The sequence below is a fragment of the Rhea americana genome, unplaced genomic scaffold (genome assembly GCF_003343005.1).
Source record: "Rhea americana isolate MKP2758 unplaced genomic scaffold, rheAme1 scaffold_52, whole genome shotgun sequence".
NCBI classification, from domain to species: domain Eukaryota; kingdom Metazoa; phylum Chordata; class Aves; order Rheiformes; family Rheidae; genus Rhea; species Rhea americana.
The window spans coordinates 4,130,203-4,142,753 of NW_028186668.1; the positions used below are offsets into that span (position 1 = coordinate 4,130,203).

Below are 12,551 nucleotides of genomic sequence, written 5' to 3' on the forward strand. Positions count from 1 at the left end.
TAGGGAATAGAACAAAATCAAAGATCCTCTAGGGAAGAGGAAATTCGAAGGACAAATGAATTTGCAGTGTGAAAAAGGAAATTCTAGCACCTGGAGACAGGTTGACTCAAAAGGGTGCTATGTTTCCTACCCATTCCGATCATCTGTTGAATTAATCAGCTGTGAGTAACTCTTCCTTTGTTTTATCGCACATTGTGTTAAATGACTTCACAATGTTGAAGGTCTAAGAAAATAAGGGGTAAAAATGTACCACACCCTTCCTTCTTCATTAGTGAAAATTATTTTGCATTTGTTTGCATTTGRCATTGTTTAAAGGCTCACATTTGAAGATGAAAAGCAGAAAAAAAAAAAAGGTTTTGAACTTTTGGGGATTTTTAATTTATTTTTGTTCAGATCCTAGACCTGGAAAAAAATGTGACGTTACATGCAAAGTTTTATTCTCTTGCCAAAGGTTTGTCATGGACATATTTACAGAAAATAATCTTTTCCATAAATAGTAAAAACATGGGCAGTTGGTCCTAGACAGTACAGACTGCAGTAAGTTCTCATAACAAAGTAGCTCACATCCTAAGGAGTACATGGCAGACATTGCTATTCTAGACAGTGCTATTCTAGATGCTTTTTTTGGTTAGGTTCGAAATGGCATTTCAGAAGTTTTAAACATTTTTTAAGTTGTATAGAAGTAAAATATCCTTTCACAACAGCTAGAATAAATACTCTGGCTTCTGACTTTTTAATCATGAGAATACCACAAGGCAGATAACACTGTCTCAAAAATGTACATCAGTGTTTATTCAGTTTAAATTGTAGAGTCCAAGACTCAAGCAGAAGCACTGGAAGAGAGATGATACAATTTAATTTTATGTAGTATCTTCAAGATCATTCAACATAAATAAATGAAATTATTAAAGATGCAATAATCACTAATGGTAATGGAAAACAAAACTTTCCTCATTTTGACACTGTGGAGCATATCAGCATCATCAATCAATCGTTACTTGTCAATGGATTTCAAGCAAAAGCTGGTATACTGTTTAGCTCTCTTAAAGGTTTTATTTTTGACAGAAAAGTGTGCAAAACAGCATGTCAGGATCTGTGATGTATGACTGCCACCCAGAGGAGTGTACAGGAAAGCGACACAGCCACTGGAAAGGGGAATTTGTCCTGATGGGAGTTGGGTTGGAGAGTGTTAGATTCAAATGCAAGAGCTCTTCCCCTTTGATACAGATATACTAACAGTCACACTGGCAACGCTGTTGTTCTCTGTCCCTTCTTGAAATCTGCTTGTACTCAAAGACAGATAGGGTACAAAGGTTTTGCTATCAGAGGCTTATACTTTCATACCTTTCCAAGTTTTACTTTGCAAGTATTGATTTTTTCTTTTTCTTCTTTTTGAGGTAAGATGTCCCATAACTCCAGTGCCTTGACATTGTTATAAACTCATTTCATTTAATATCTAGAATGTCCTTAAGAATTCCCTCTGGCRGAATTTTACAGCAATAAATGGGTCTTTGCATCTTTAATAAGATTTTCCAACTTTCATTCCCACACTTTCAGACAGAAAAGAGATTTGAATTAAAGATTGGCAATTGCATTCTTACATCACAGATTTCTCAGTGGCAACATCTCAGTAAAGGTACTGCGCWCTCTGCTATATTATGCAAGTCTTTGGTATTCCTTCATTTTTTCACATAACCCCTGAGTTTAGAATCTGACTGCATTTTACATGCCCCCTCCCACCRTCTCTCTCTTCCTTCACTGCTACTTAAACCTCATTTGTTTTGCAGTTCTTCACAGTCCTTCAGTGTTTGCTTGCCAGTTGACTGAACTGCTCTAACAAAACAAGGGGTTATCAAAAAACCAAAACCTTTCCCTATACTGCTAACTAGCCATTTAATACTTTTGTTGCATTAGTTAACACTTCCTCATAATAAAGTCAGTAACAGTGTCAAATGAGAGAAGAGGGAGACGACATCCTGTCTGATGCCAGTGTCTGTGTTCAGTCACACACTCAACTCAGTATTTACTTTAACTGTGCACACTGATCTTTGACACAGGCCTTGGTGAGAATTATTTTTGTTGGCATTTCAAAACATTTAAAAATGTTTGTGCTGAACTTCAGTGGAGGCTGTTGCATGCTTTCTTTAAGAGCAACAAAAWTTATGGGTAGTTCTTGCCATTTTAGTTATTCTTGAAATATTCTTGAAACATGATTTTCTGGATAGGAATCTAGGTTGCGTTTACCTTGGCTTTACCTTAAATTTCATTATCTTCTGCTGTTAAAGATGATGTGTAGGATGTTACCTGTTCCTGAAAGCTATTATTTTCATAATTCAGGCTCACTTTCTTTGCTACTTTTCTTGTAATTCAATTTATTCATTGTTCTATAACTGTTATTAGGTGATATCCTTAATTGAAAGAAAATGCAAATCCTTTTTAGCATCCCTTGAAAGTGTTCTCTCAGCTGTTCTTGCTACTTTTGTGACATTAAGCTCCTTTCTTGGTTAAACTAAAGAGGTTCTCCAGCTGGCTAGAACTTGCATGAATGATAAAGTACTTGATTACCATTTTTTTTTAGTAGCTACTCCATGTTTACTCTTTGTCTCCTTCAAGGCATTTATGGTTAGAGGTTTTGCTACTGCTTCTGCTGGAAATGTTTTTGACAAATTAATATGAAATTTGGCTTTTTACCCTTCCTTAATAAAATCCAAACTTTAACAGAACTTAAATCTGCCTGAGAGCCAACACTATATGGCCTCATATTCTGAAGGATTAATGCAAATTATGACCCTTGACTGAAGACATACATTTAAAATCTGAAATAGCAGGTAGCTAAGCAAACAGAGCCAAACAATTTACTACCTCTAGTACTAGATTAAAAAGAAAAAAAAGAAAAAACCCACCCAAACCTTTCTTTGCTTAGAGTGTYTAGAACATGATAAAAGACTTAGAGAGATTACCACAATAGCATGGTTTCCTAGTATTRGTTACTATATACTAAAATTCTTCCTTGTGAACGTTGCTGCAGAGAAAATGTAGGGAGAGATTATTAAATGCATGAAGTACGATTAAATCCTTGTGTGGGAACTGACATATCACAGAACCATCAGTTATAATGGCTGGCTTGGTCTGAGATCACCAGCAAACACAATATAAATTGAATGGAAGAATGGTTTAAAGAAGCCTGAGGGATAAACTGCAAAATGTAGCTATTGTGGTTCCCCAGACATTTGCTATCCCAGACCCTTAATCTACACCCACTCAACCTTGTCAGCGTGACAGAGTATTAGTATAATGGGCAATGAGGTGAACATGCAGAAAGCAGGAGCAGACTGCAGTTGCTGTCACACATGCGACAACATACTAAAAAAACTGCACACCCGTACAAAAATTTTAAGAATCGCTATATAGTCAGCACACGCTGGAAGCACGGTTCTAGTTGCAGCAGCAACATTTTTAACCTAGAATGATTCCAAACTACCCATGGGTATTCTACAGGCAGTGGACACTCTTCTTCCAGTGCATACAAATTTTAAAGAAGTTGAGATTTAATAGGCCTTTTCTGATCCTACTTTGATCTCACATTTAGGAAATTTTATTGACTTCACTGGAGGCCTACATGACTCAGATGAAAATATCGCCTTGTAATCCTTTAAGAAACCATAACRAAGATAGATACTAACAGTAGCTATACAAATGTAAAAATCAAACTCGTGAGGCTATAGGGCATGTTTATTCCATGATGGAATGCCTCRGATTATTATACCAACATCTTTGCAAGCAAAGATACCCATCTGGCAACAGCTGTTTAAAAGGTTATATAACGCCAACAGAAATACTAATACGTGACAACCTTTAAAAGTAGGCCCTGAAATCCAAATGCAAGCATATTGCATTACATAGTACTACTGGGATATTTGCTTTTATAGCACTCTTTCCACAGAGATAAATTCACCACTAGTTTGTGTTAATCAAAGATATATACCATATTGAGTGCATAAATATATCTTACTATTGAAAGCTTTGCCGGAAACATTTGGTCCATTTGTGCAAAGCAGACATGGGTTCCAATGACTATTTCAGACTAAAAAAAATTGAGGGCTCCAGATATCACTTAAAAGTTTGACCTGCAAATTGGAAAACTGTGAACGTTTTCAATACTTATCATATATCACTCCATATTATTCTTGTTCTTTTCAAAAATATCAGCTTTGTCTGGGTGCTCTTTTTGTAAAATATAGATATTCTCTGAGTGACACAAAGAATGGGTAAGTCAATACAAATGCGTTACTGTGACTGCAGAATAGATACAAACGTGACAATTATTGCTATGGTCTGCTTTTCAAAAATACTTAATACAAAATACAAATCAAACCTCCTTGAAGAACATAAGATCTGCAGCTGATCAATATCTTTGCTTATTTAGTCACAATCTTGATTTCCCCATCAGGAATAGTTAGATGCTCATGTTGTCAGCTAGTCCTTTCCAGACTGCAAACACAATCTTTCCTCCCACATTGCCTGTCCTCCCTCTTGCCAACTGTATGGCCCTCTCTGGGATGTATAGTTTAGCTCTGCTTTCCTTAGTGTCCTCAATTCATGGTTTTGCAATTCAGACATGAACAGGTGCTGTGAACCAGGTAAATTCCTACAGCACCTACTTTAGAGACACTAAACAAAACTACGGAGAAACAGATTAAATCCTAACAGTACATATTTCCATGAAATARATGATCACTTTTACATTCTTCATTAGCATTATCTATGATAAAAAAATTGATGCTGTTAATACATGTTGAATATGAAAAGAACAGATACAGTGATTACTGAGTAACCTAAAGGATCTCTTGTCTTCTGCAATATTATGAGGTAACTCAGAACTACACTTCTATCAATCTTTTAGTCAACTGCTTGAGTTTCTCTCCAACAACAAATTTTATATTGTTTTAACTCATAGGTACTTTTGCTCTATCTTTTGGTAACTAAAATGACAGGAAAAGCCTTAACAAGCCATTCCAATCTGATAAACCTTCAAAACACAACAACAACAACAACAAAAAATAGACAGGAACATAATCCACTGGGCATAGTCTATTCTTCACTACCCAGAGCAAACGGAGAAGCACAGTTATCTGCAGACAGCAAAACCAAACGTGATTTACAAAAACGCACAACAAGAGCACAGGAGGGAAATGACTGGTCACTGTTCCTGTTGACTGCGGACTGCAGAGATTCCCTGGGGACTGTCCACCTAAGGCAGGAACACCGCTATCTGGCTTCCAGATTTGAAACAGCTCAAGCAAAGCCTGTCTGGGTATTTCTGCACCATGGCCAATACACTCTGGGACRATATGCTCATCAAGGGAATAAAGAAGTAATTTTCGTGTAGGTATAACAATACAGATACGTCCGCAGAATTAGGCAAACCAAAATATGCTGCAATTAAATGGTTTGTTCAAGTTTTCTTCCATCACCAAAACAAAAAGAAAAAAATAAAAGCAAGTTATATAGTAATTAATTCTATTCTTGTTTACTTTTTATTTAGAATTTTCCAGCAGAGATGGGTTTGTGTTTTTTTTTTTTTTTAAGGAAGTACAATAGTTCATGCACAATAACAAAATCACACATTGAGATTCTTGCAACTTTAACTTTTTTTGTGTAACACTGAGGGAAGGGAATCATCATAGGATAAGAAAAAATGACAATTTTTATTTTAATGAATTCTAACTGATAAGCAYAGAAAGTTAATCTTTCTACATTAGTTACAGCAAAGTTCCAGTTTTACTTCCCATTATACATGTTTCTGATACAGTGTAAAATGACTGCAAATGCTCATGAATGAGAAACTGAACATTCTTGGGAAAAAAAGCCAGTAAAGGAWGAATTTTACTCAGCTCTATACAGCCTTTGTTCTAAATAGTAATTAAATGCTTAACATGCTTTTTGCATTCACATTAATGCCTAGCAGTTCTTATCTCCACAGCTGCTTGAAACGGTTCTCAAAATCTAGGTAGGCATAAAAAAGAAAACATAGCTTCTGTCTGCTTCTGAATAACCAAATAAAATGTAGGCAAGCATTCAAAATCCTAATCAGTTTAAACAGATCTCACTCTTTAGCAAGGTTAGAAAGAACAGTAAGTTATTATGTAGAAAGCCAAATAAAAAAGAGTAAAAGAAAACAAATGAAGATGTTATAGGCTAATCTAATGGAAAACAGTATGGTATTGTTTATTGTTGTATTATTTTAACAATATTAAATTATTCTAATATTTCTGCCCCTTCTGTTCTGCAAATACATGATACTTGACATTATATAGCTTAAAATAACAGCCTGATGTTCAGTGTAATAAGAAAGGCTTTATAGGCTAAAAGCCATCTGTTGCAATTACACTCGTTTTCTGAAATCTGGACCAAAAACCTTTAGACTTTGTCAATTATGTGCCCTTGATAAAGTATGAGTCATCTTAAAGGAGTTTGGCATAGAGATGCAATTTTCATGGAAACAGTCTGCTGAGAGAACAGATTGAATGTATTCTAAATATGGCCATGTAAATGGTCATATTGATTAAAAGATTCTCAAATGAGAGATGAAAATATGGCAGTATAATTCACTCTTCCAGGTCTGAAATTTTATTGGGAAATATTTTGTAGGTATTCCACAGTTTTTATCTCAAATATTATTTTCAGCACTTTTCTGTGAGATCATCAATATGATTATTTGGCAAAAAAACATTAATTAAAAATATGTAAACCATAAGGTCTGGAACTTCTTCCCACACTACGGTAAGAAATGTATCTCCAGATGCTAATAATTAAGGCATTAAAGGGCAAAYTGAGCACCCACCTCTGCAGCTGCAGAAACTCCCACAGAAGTAAAGCAGTGTGGTTACATCGCTTAAGAGTGTGGGTAGATTGGGAGAGCCCTTTAGTGCTTCTGCACAACATGGAAGCCAGATCAAAAGGGCTTCTGGTGTAGGCAACATGTTGGCTCTGGACAGCACCAGGTGGAATGGGTATGTACCTCCCACATATGAYGCTACATGAGGCATGGAGAACAGATGTTCTCAGAGCCTCCTTGGGTATCACCAGTCTTCTGGCGTTGCTCATGGCTACACATATATGCAGAACAGAGGTCTCTAGTTAAACAACATTCATGTAGATCTCTGAAATAACAGGAATCACCACAGATAATATGTTAGTGGGAACCTTGTTGAACAGATGTGTTCAAATCCAAAACCAAATGTTTGGAGTGACCATTTCTAAAAATATACAGCCAAACAGGAAAGATGCTTCCCTTCTTTACCCTGACCAGCTTCTCATCTATTCAGGCATGGGACTGGGTAGCAGGCAGTCCTTATACTAGGTAAGTGTTAAATGTAAAGCGTTTATTGTGGCTAAAAGTTACAGTGGACTAAAACAGGGATGGGAATGTTTCAAAACCAAAAAGTAATTAAAACAAAAGTTTTCTATTCAAATACCTAGGTACACATTTGAAAGCCTCAGATTGTTATCACAACTGTCAGACTTTGGTATATATTGATTTGAATTAAATTWTTTTTAAATATATTTCAAAATACTTCCAGATTCTTTTATTAGATGTGATTTTTCTAGGCATAGCTATTTATTCACTTGTTGAGATGTCAGTAGTTAAATCAAGTTCCCTGCATAGTCTGAGAGCGTGTAAATATTTYACTCCATACATATTTAAGAACCGAGAAGTTTGTGAGCTGTGCTGCACAACACACTTGTCCAACAGGTAAGCATACAAGGTCTGGAATTTACTATGAATTCTATTGCCAAGGATCGATAATATTTTCTCTTCTACATTTTTGATTAACCTACATTAATTTGAAGTGGTTTTAGCTACTATAATAATAGGTAAGCATGTATTTTTTATAAATAGAATTTCTTTAGATCCCAAATGATGCAAATTAAATATGCCAGCAAGAGAATCTGTCTTCTACCTCTAGCAGAGAGAGTCAGGATCACAGTCTGAAGTAAATGAAGCCAAAATGTTGACACCCTCTCTTTCTCAAAATTGCATCATTTTAAAATGATCTAGTTACAAAACGCTGTCATACTCTATCAATTGAAAACTAATAGCTTTGAACAACAGAGTTACAACTTAATATCTGTCTTAAGGTACAATAATTTACTTGTACYTGCAACTGAAAAATAAGATCCATATATCAAGGAGAAAGGTCTAATTTCCAAGACTTTCACAAATCCTTGCTTTGTTGGATTCTAAAATGGATGGCTGACTTTTATTAAACAGCTATTATCTGGTGATTGAAAAAGGCAACTCTACTTTAAAAGATGTTTCGAAACTTGGTATTTTAATCTTTCTCACAAATTCATCTATGTTCTGTTACAAATAAAATGGTCTTTGCTTAGGTCTCTAATTAAACCATTTACATTTCTCTTTCTAGAAAACACCAAAGAAAAGCTACCAATAAACATTTTTAAACCCTCATCTGTAAATATGTAGCTATCACATATGAGACATAACATAGAATACAAGTTGTATATTTATCAAAACACTAAAAACTCCTCTGACTACTTCCCTGGGTGACCTAAACAGCTTACCTTGAAAAATGTTCCCACTGCAATCACAGGATGATAAAGCCTTTGGTTTTACTCTCATTTATATTGGTAGAGATATAGTACATGTGCATGCACAACTGAACACAGTGTAGATTAAAATCTCTACAACAGAACTGAAAGAGATAAGGGGAGTGATTGAACATCTACAATATTTACAAATGCAAGTAATTTGCAAGGGGAATTCGTGGAATGTTTAAGAAAGATAAAAGTTTTCTTCACTATTAATGCTTCAAAAGAAGCCCTTAATATATCTTTTCTGTTTTGTACACAGAAATATTTTAGGTGCCTGAATGGGAACCCTAAAATGTTTAAGTTTACTATTAACTTTTTCCTAATGCAAGGCATTGCCTCCTGAGGTTAACTTTGGTCAGGGTAGGTTACTTATGATGCACCACAGCCTTCCAGGAGAGCAACCTGTACTGCGGAGAGCATTTCTGAACTAACATATTCCCATCACTTGCAGAGGTGTACTCTCTCAGCAGCAGGTTTCAATTACGCAGGACATCATGTCAGGATCTGCGCTTCTCACCACAAACGCTGGACGTAAGGTGATGTAAGAAACGATAAGGCTGGTGAGGCAGAGAAAACCTCATGTGGGAGACAGGTTGGGGCTGCTTCTCCACGAGGAGCAGAGCAGGACAATGCTACCTGGCTGCCATAGGGGACTAGTAAGGGTGAAGTGCTGGAGGAGCCAAGCAAGGGTCCTGGGCTGGGACCCCAGCTTGGAGATGGACRAAGTAAAGCTGCAAGGGAGCCCCAGCAAGAGCTGGATAAGCAGGAGGGCACAGGGTAGGACAGCCRCCTCAGGGAAAGCCAAGACATTACGTCACTTAAGTAAGTGAGAAAATTAGGCAGAGAGAGCATCATCAAATACTCACTTTTTGCCCTTTCACTCCACTGCAGTCACATTTTCCACAACCAGAACAACCCTGAAAATAAAAGAGAAACTAAGGATTAATTTTTTTGAACTGGGTGCCAGATCATACCAAAAAGAACTAGAGACGTCATTAGAACCACACAGATTACAAAGGCGTAAACATGGAGAATGTTAAACAGTTCACTAAAGTCCAATGCAATGTTTTATTATCTTTGTATAAATGTACACTTCTACTCTCACAGTATAACAAAAAATGCCATTGTAAAATTAAAAAAAATGTAGTTTTTAAACCAGAAAAAAATTGCTATGTTATTTTTAAATCATTATGTTTTGGGCCATCATTTTAAAATAGCTCATTTTTATACTACATACATACATACATACATACATACATATATATATATACACATACACACACTCTGCATCTAGCAACACGAATGTTTCAATTTAACACAATAGGTGGACTTTCCTCTAAGGATTCTGCATTTATACATTTAAAGACTAATAAAGAGATTACTTTTAAAATTCTAACACCAGTATGTAAAGAAATGGCTTGCATTCTGCACAAATACTTAATCTGTATATATATGTTCCATTGCTTTGGGGAGATAGGGATGGTGAAACTGCAGTTCATGATTTRTRTTCTACAGTTATGGAGAAAAATATCAGACTTTATAAAGAACCAAACCACACATTCTTCAAGTCACATAATTTTGTCCATACCTTTTAGACATTTACCAGAGATCTCTTAATATTGATTTACTAATTTTTTTAAATCAGTTATTAACAATTTTCAGAAAGCAGGATGACAGTTTTAGAAGGAAAGTAAAATATTCATATCATTACCACAGTAAGCTGTATATATGACAAGGACATCTGAACATAGTATATGAAATCAAGTCAAACCACAGCCTTCAATATTGCAAACTGTTCCAGATTTAAAATATTAGAAATAGAGGCAACTGCTATGGTCCTTCTGGTGCTATTTCCCACACTTGATACATTTCAAATAACCTTTTTTTTTTGTCTCTTTCTTGTCTTTTGTAATGGCTAACTGTAATTATCATTATGATGAGACTGCTTCCATTCAGTAAAAGCATATTCCTTGCACAGAATGCATTGAAAACATGAGTAAAATATAAATAATATGAACTATTTTCTAGCATACAGATTCTTATTCTGAGATAGGCTTTTCTTAGCAAGATCTACCTCACAGGGCTTCTACATGAGATAAACTAGAGTCAACATACAGCCAACTTACACCTCCAGAAAATGTCAATACTTCAGTAGAAATTTTGAGAGACTCTCAAGCCTATTCAGATTATTTGATATGAAATTCTGGAGGACAAAGAGACAGGAGGGCTTGGGAGAGGGTGTTTTTATTTCAGGAGGGAAGGATGGTGCACTGTGAAGTTGACCTAGCTAGTCCTAACAGCCGATTCYCTCACATGAAATACTCATTTCATGCATCATTTCCCCTGGAAGGGAGGAASGGGAGATCTTGCTTAGCTGTCTGACAAAGGGAGCTTAACAGGAATAAGTGCCACTAAAAGCTTTCATGTCTCTGTTCACATAAGCCATGTGGTGGAGACTTGAGAGATTTGGAGGGTTGTTTGATTGTATTGAGTCAACAGTAACCAAACAATTTCTATGACAATCACAAAGAACAACTAATTTTTTGCAAAACAAGAAAGGTGACAGCATCTGAGAGAAAGGGTGAGTCTGATTAGTTGATGGACTCACTAGGTAAAGGTTTACAGTTGCTTTGCGTTATCAAAGCATTTCAGCGCACTCAGGTGCATCTAGCCTACTCCTCCCTCTTCCTCCTCATAGTCATGAAGCAACTTGGGAGTAACTCAGCAGTCTTTATCACTTTGACAGTTGTTAGACCCAATAGTAACAGAGGGAAAACAAGCAAAAAAATATCRTATCACTGAATATCCACCGCAGCAACTGATATCTTTCAACAGCTTCATGAAGTAGCTATCCAGAAGTAGCCCCAGAAGCAGTCAGGGAATGCATTACCCCAAAGTGAGTTCTCAGCAAGGATGTCGAGAGCCCAGCCCYTAACACCTATGGATTCCAYGGTCAACAGAGACCTCGGTACTTCCAGGAAATAAAAACAAATGCATCTAATCCATCCTGAGATTAAAAATAAATAAATAGATTTTCTTTTAAAATAAAGCATCAAAGAGATCTTGGGTTGCTGAAAATAAAATTATAAAAGGCTCTCAAATTCTTTTCCTCTTGTTGAGAACTTACTCTTTTGTATGTAGAGCCATTGATTTGTTGCATAAAGTCAAACTTTCTCCATATTCATATAAAGCAAAATTATTTCTCTTACATTATTGCAGTAGTATACCATAATGATATATTGTGAATGCAAATAAAAATGAAAAGCAACACTGAACTGAAGGAGTGTAAAGCCTATAGAAAGAAAATTAAACACCAATACAATATCAGCACATGCTACAACTCCAATTCAGTATGATCAAAGAGGGAAAAGCGCCACCCACTGAACTGTCAGTGTTATTTCTTGCAGTACGTGGTTTTACCTAGAAAAACGTTGGACCGCCCATTTCAAGAATTGACCTAGTGTGCCCTTCCTTAGTTTTTCAGACCTGATGAGATCACAGCTGGAAGACGCATGCTTACAGATCATGCTTCCTCCTCCAGCATCATGTAGAATGTTATCAGTTTTATCAACACATCCCTTAAATTCAGAAAAAATCTGTTTTAATTGCATCTGGGAATGTAATTAAAATACGTCAGTGAATCATTATAAACATCTGTTTTCAAGTTTATCCCTGTATATTTCCTTCGGCCTGTTATTTAACATGCATATTTTTTTTAAAAGACAGACATGTTGTCGTTGATTTTTAATTGGGTTTTGTTCTTAAATTTAGAATGGTCAGAAGAATGGACTTGTGCCTTCAGGTCTCCTTTTGTGCTCCTAAAAATGATGCCATTATACTCATTTTTTCCTGTTTCTTAAATATCAGATTATTCTAATCAAATACACGGAAGGTAAGTTGTATTGAGCTTCAGGGAGCACAGCTCCTCCTGAGCA

At 35.9% G+C, this 12,551-nt stretch overlaps 1 protein-coding gene across 2 annotated transcripts in view; it reads right to left on the bottom strand.

Moving 5' to 3' along the window:
* COL4A1 (collagen type IV alpha 1 chain) overlaps positions 1-12,551 on the bottom strand; it is a 127,622-nt gene that overhangs the window by 61,979 nt on the left and 53,092 nt on the right. For both annotated transcript variants that reach the window (XM_085318133.1, XM_085318132.1), the window contains exon 2: positions 9,483-9,533. In XM_085318133.1, coding sequence (XP_085174259.1) covers positions 9,483-9,533 — 51 coding nt within the window. The remainder of the gene's footprint in view (positions 1-9,482; positions 9,534-12,551) is intronic.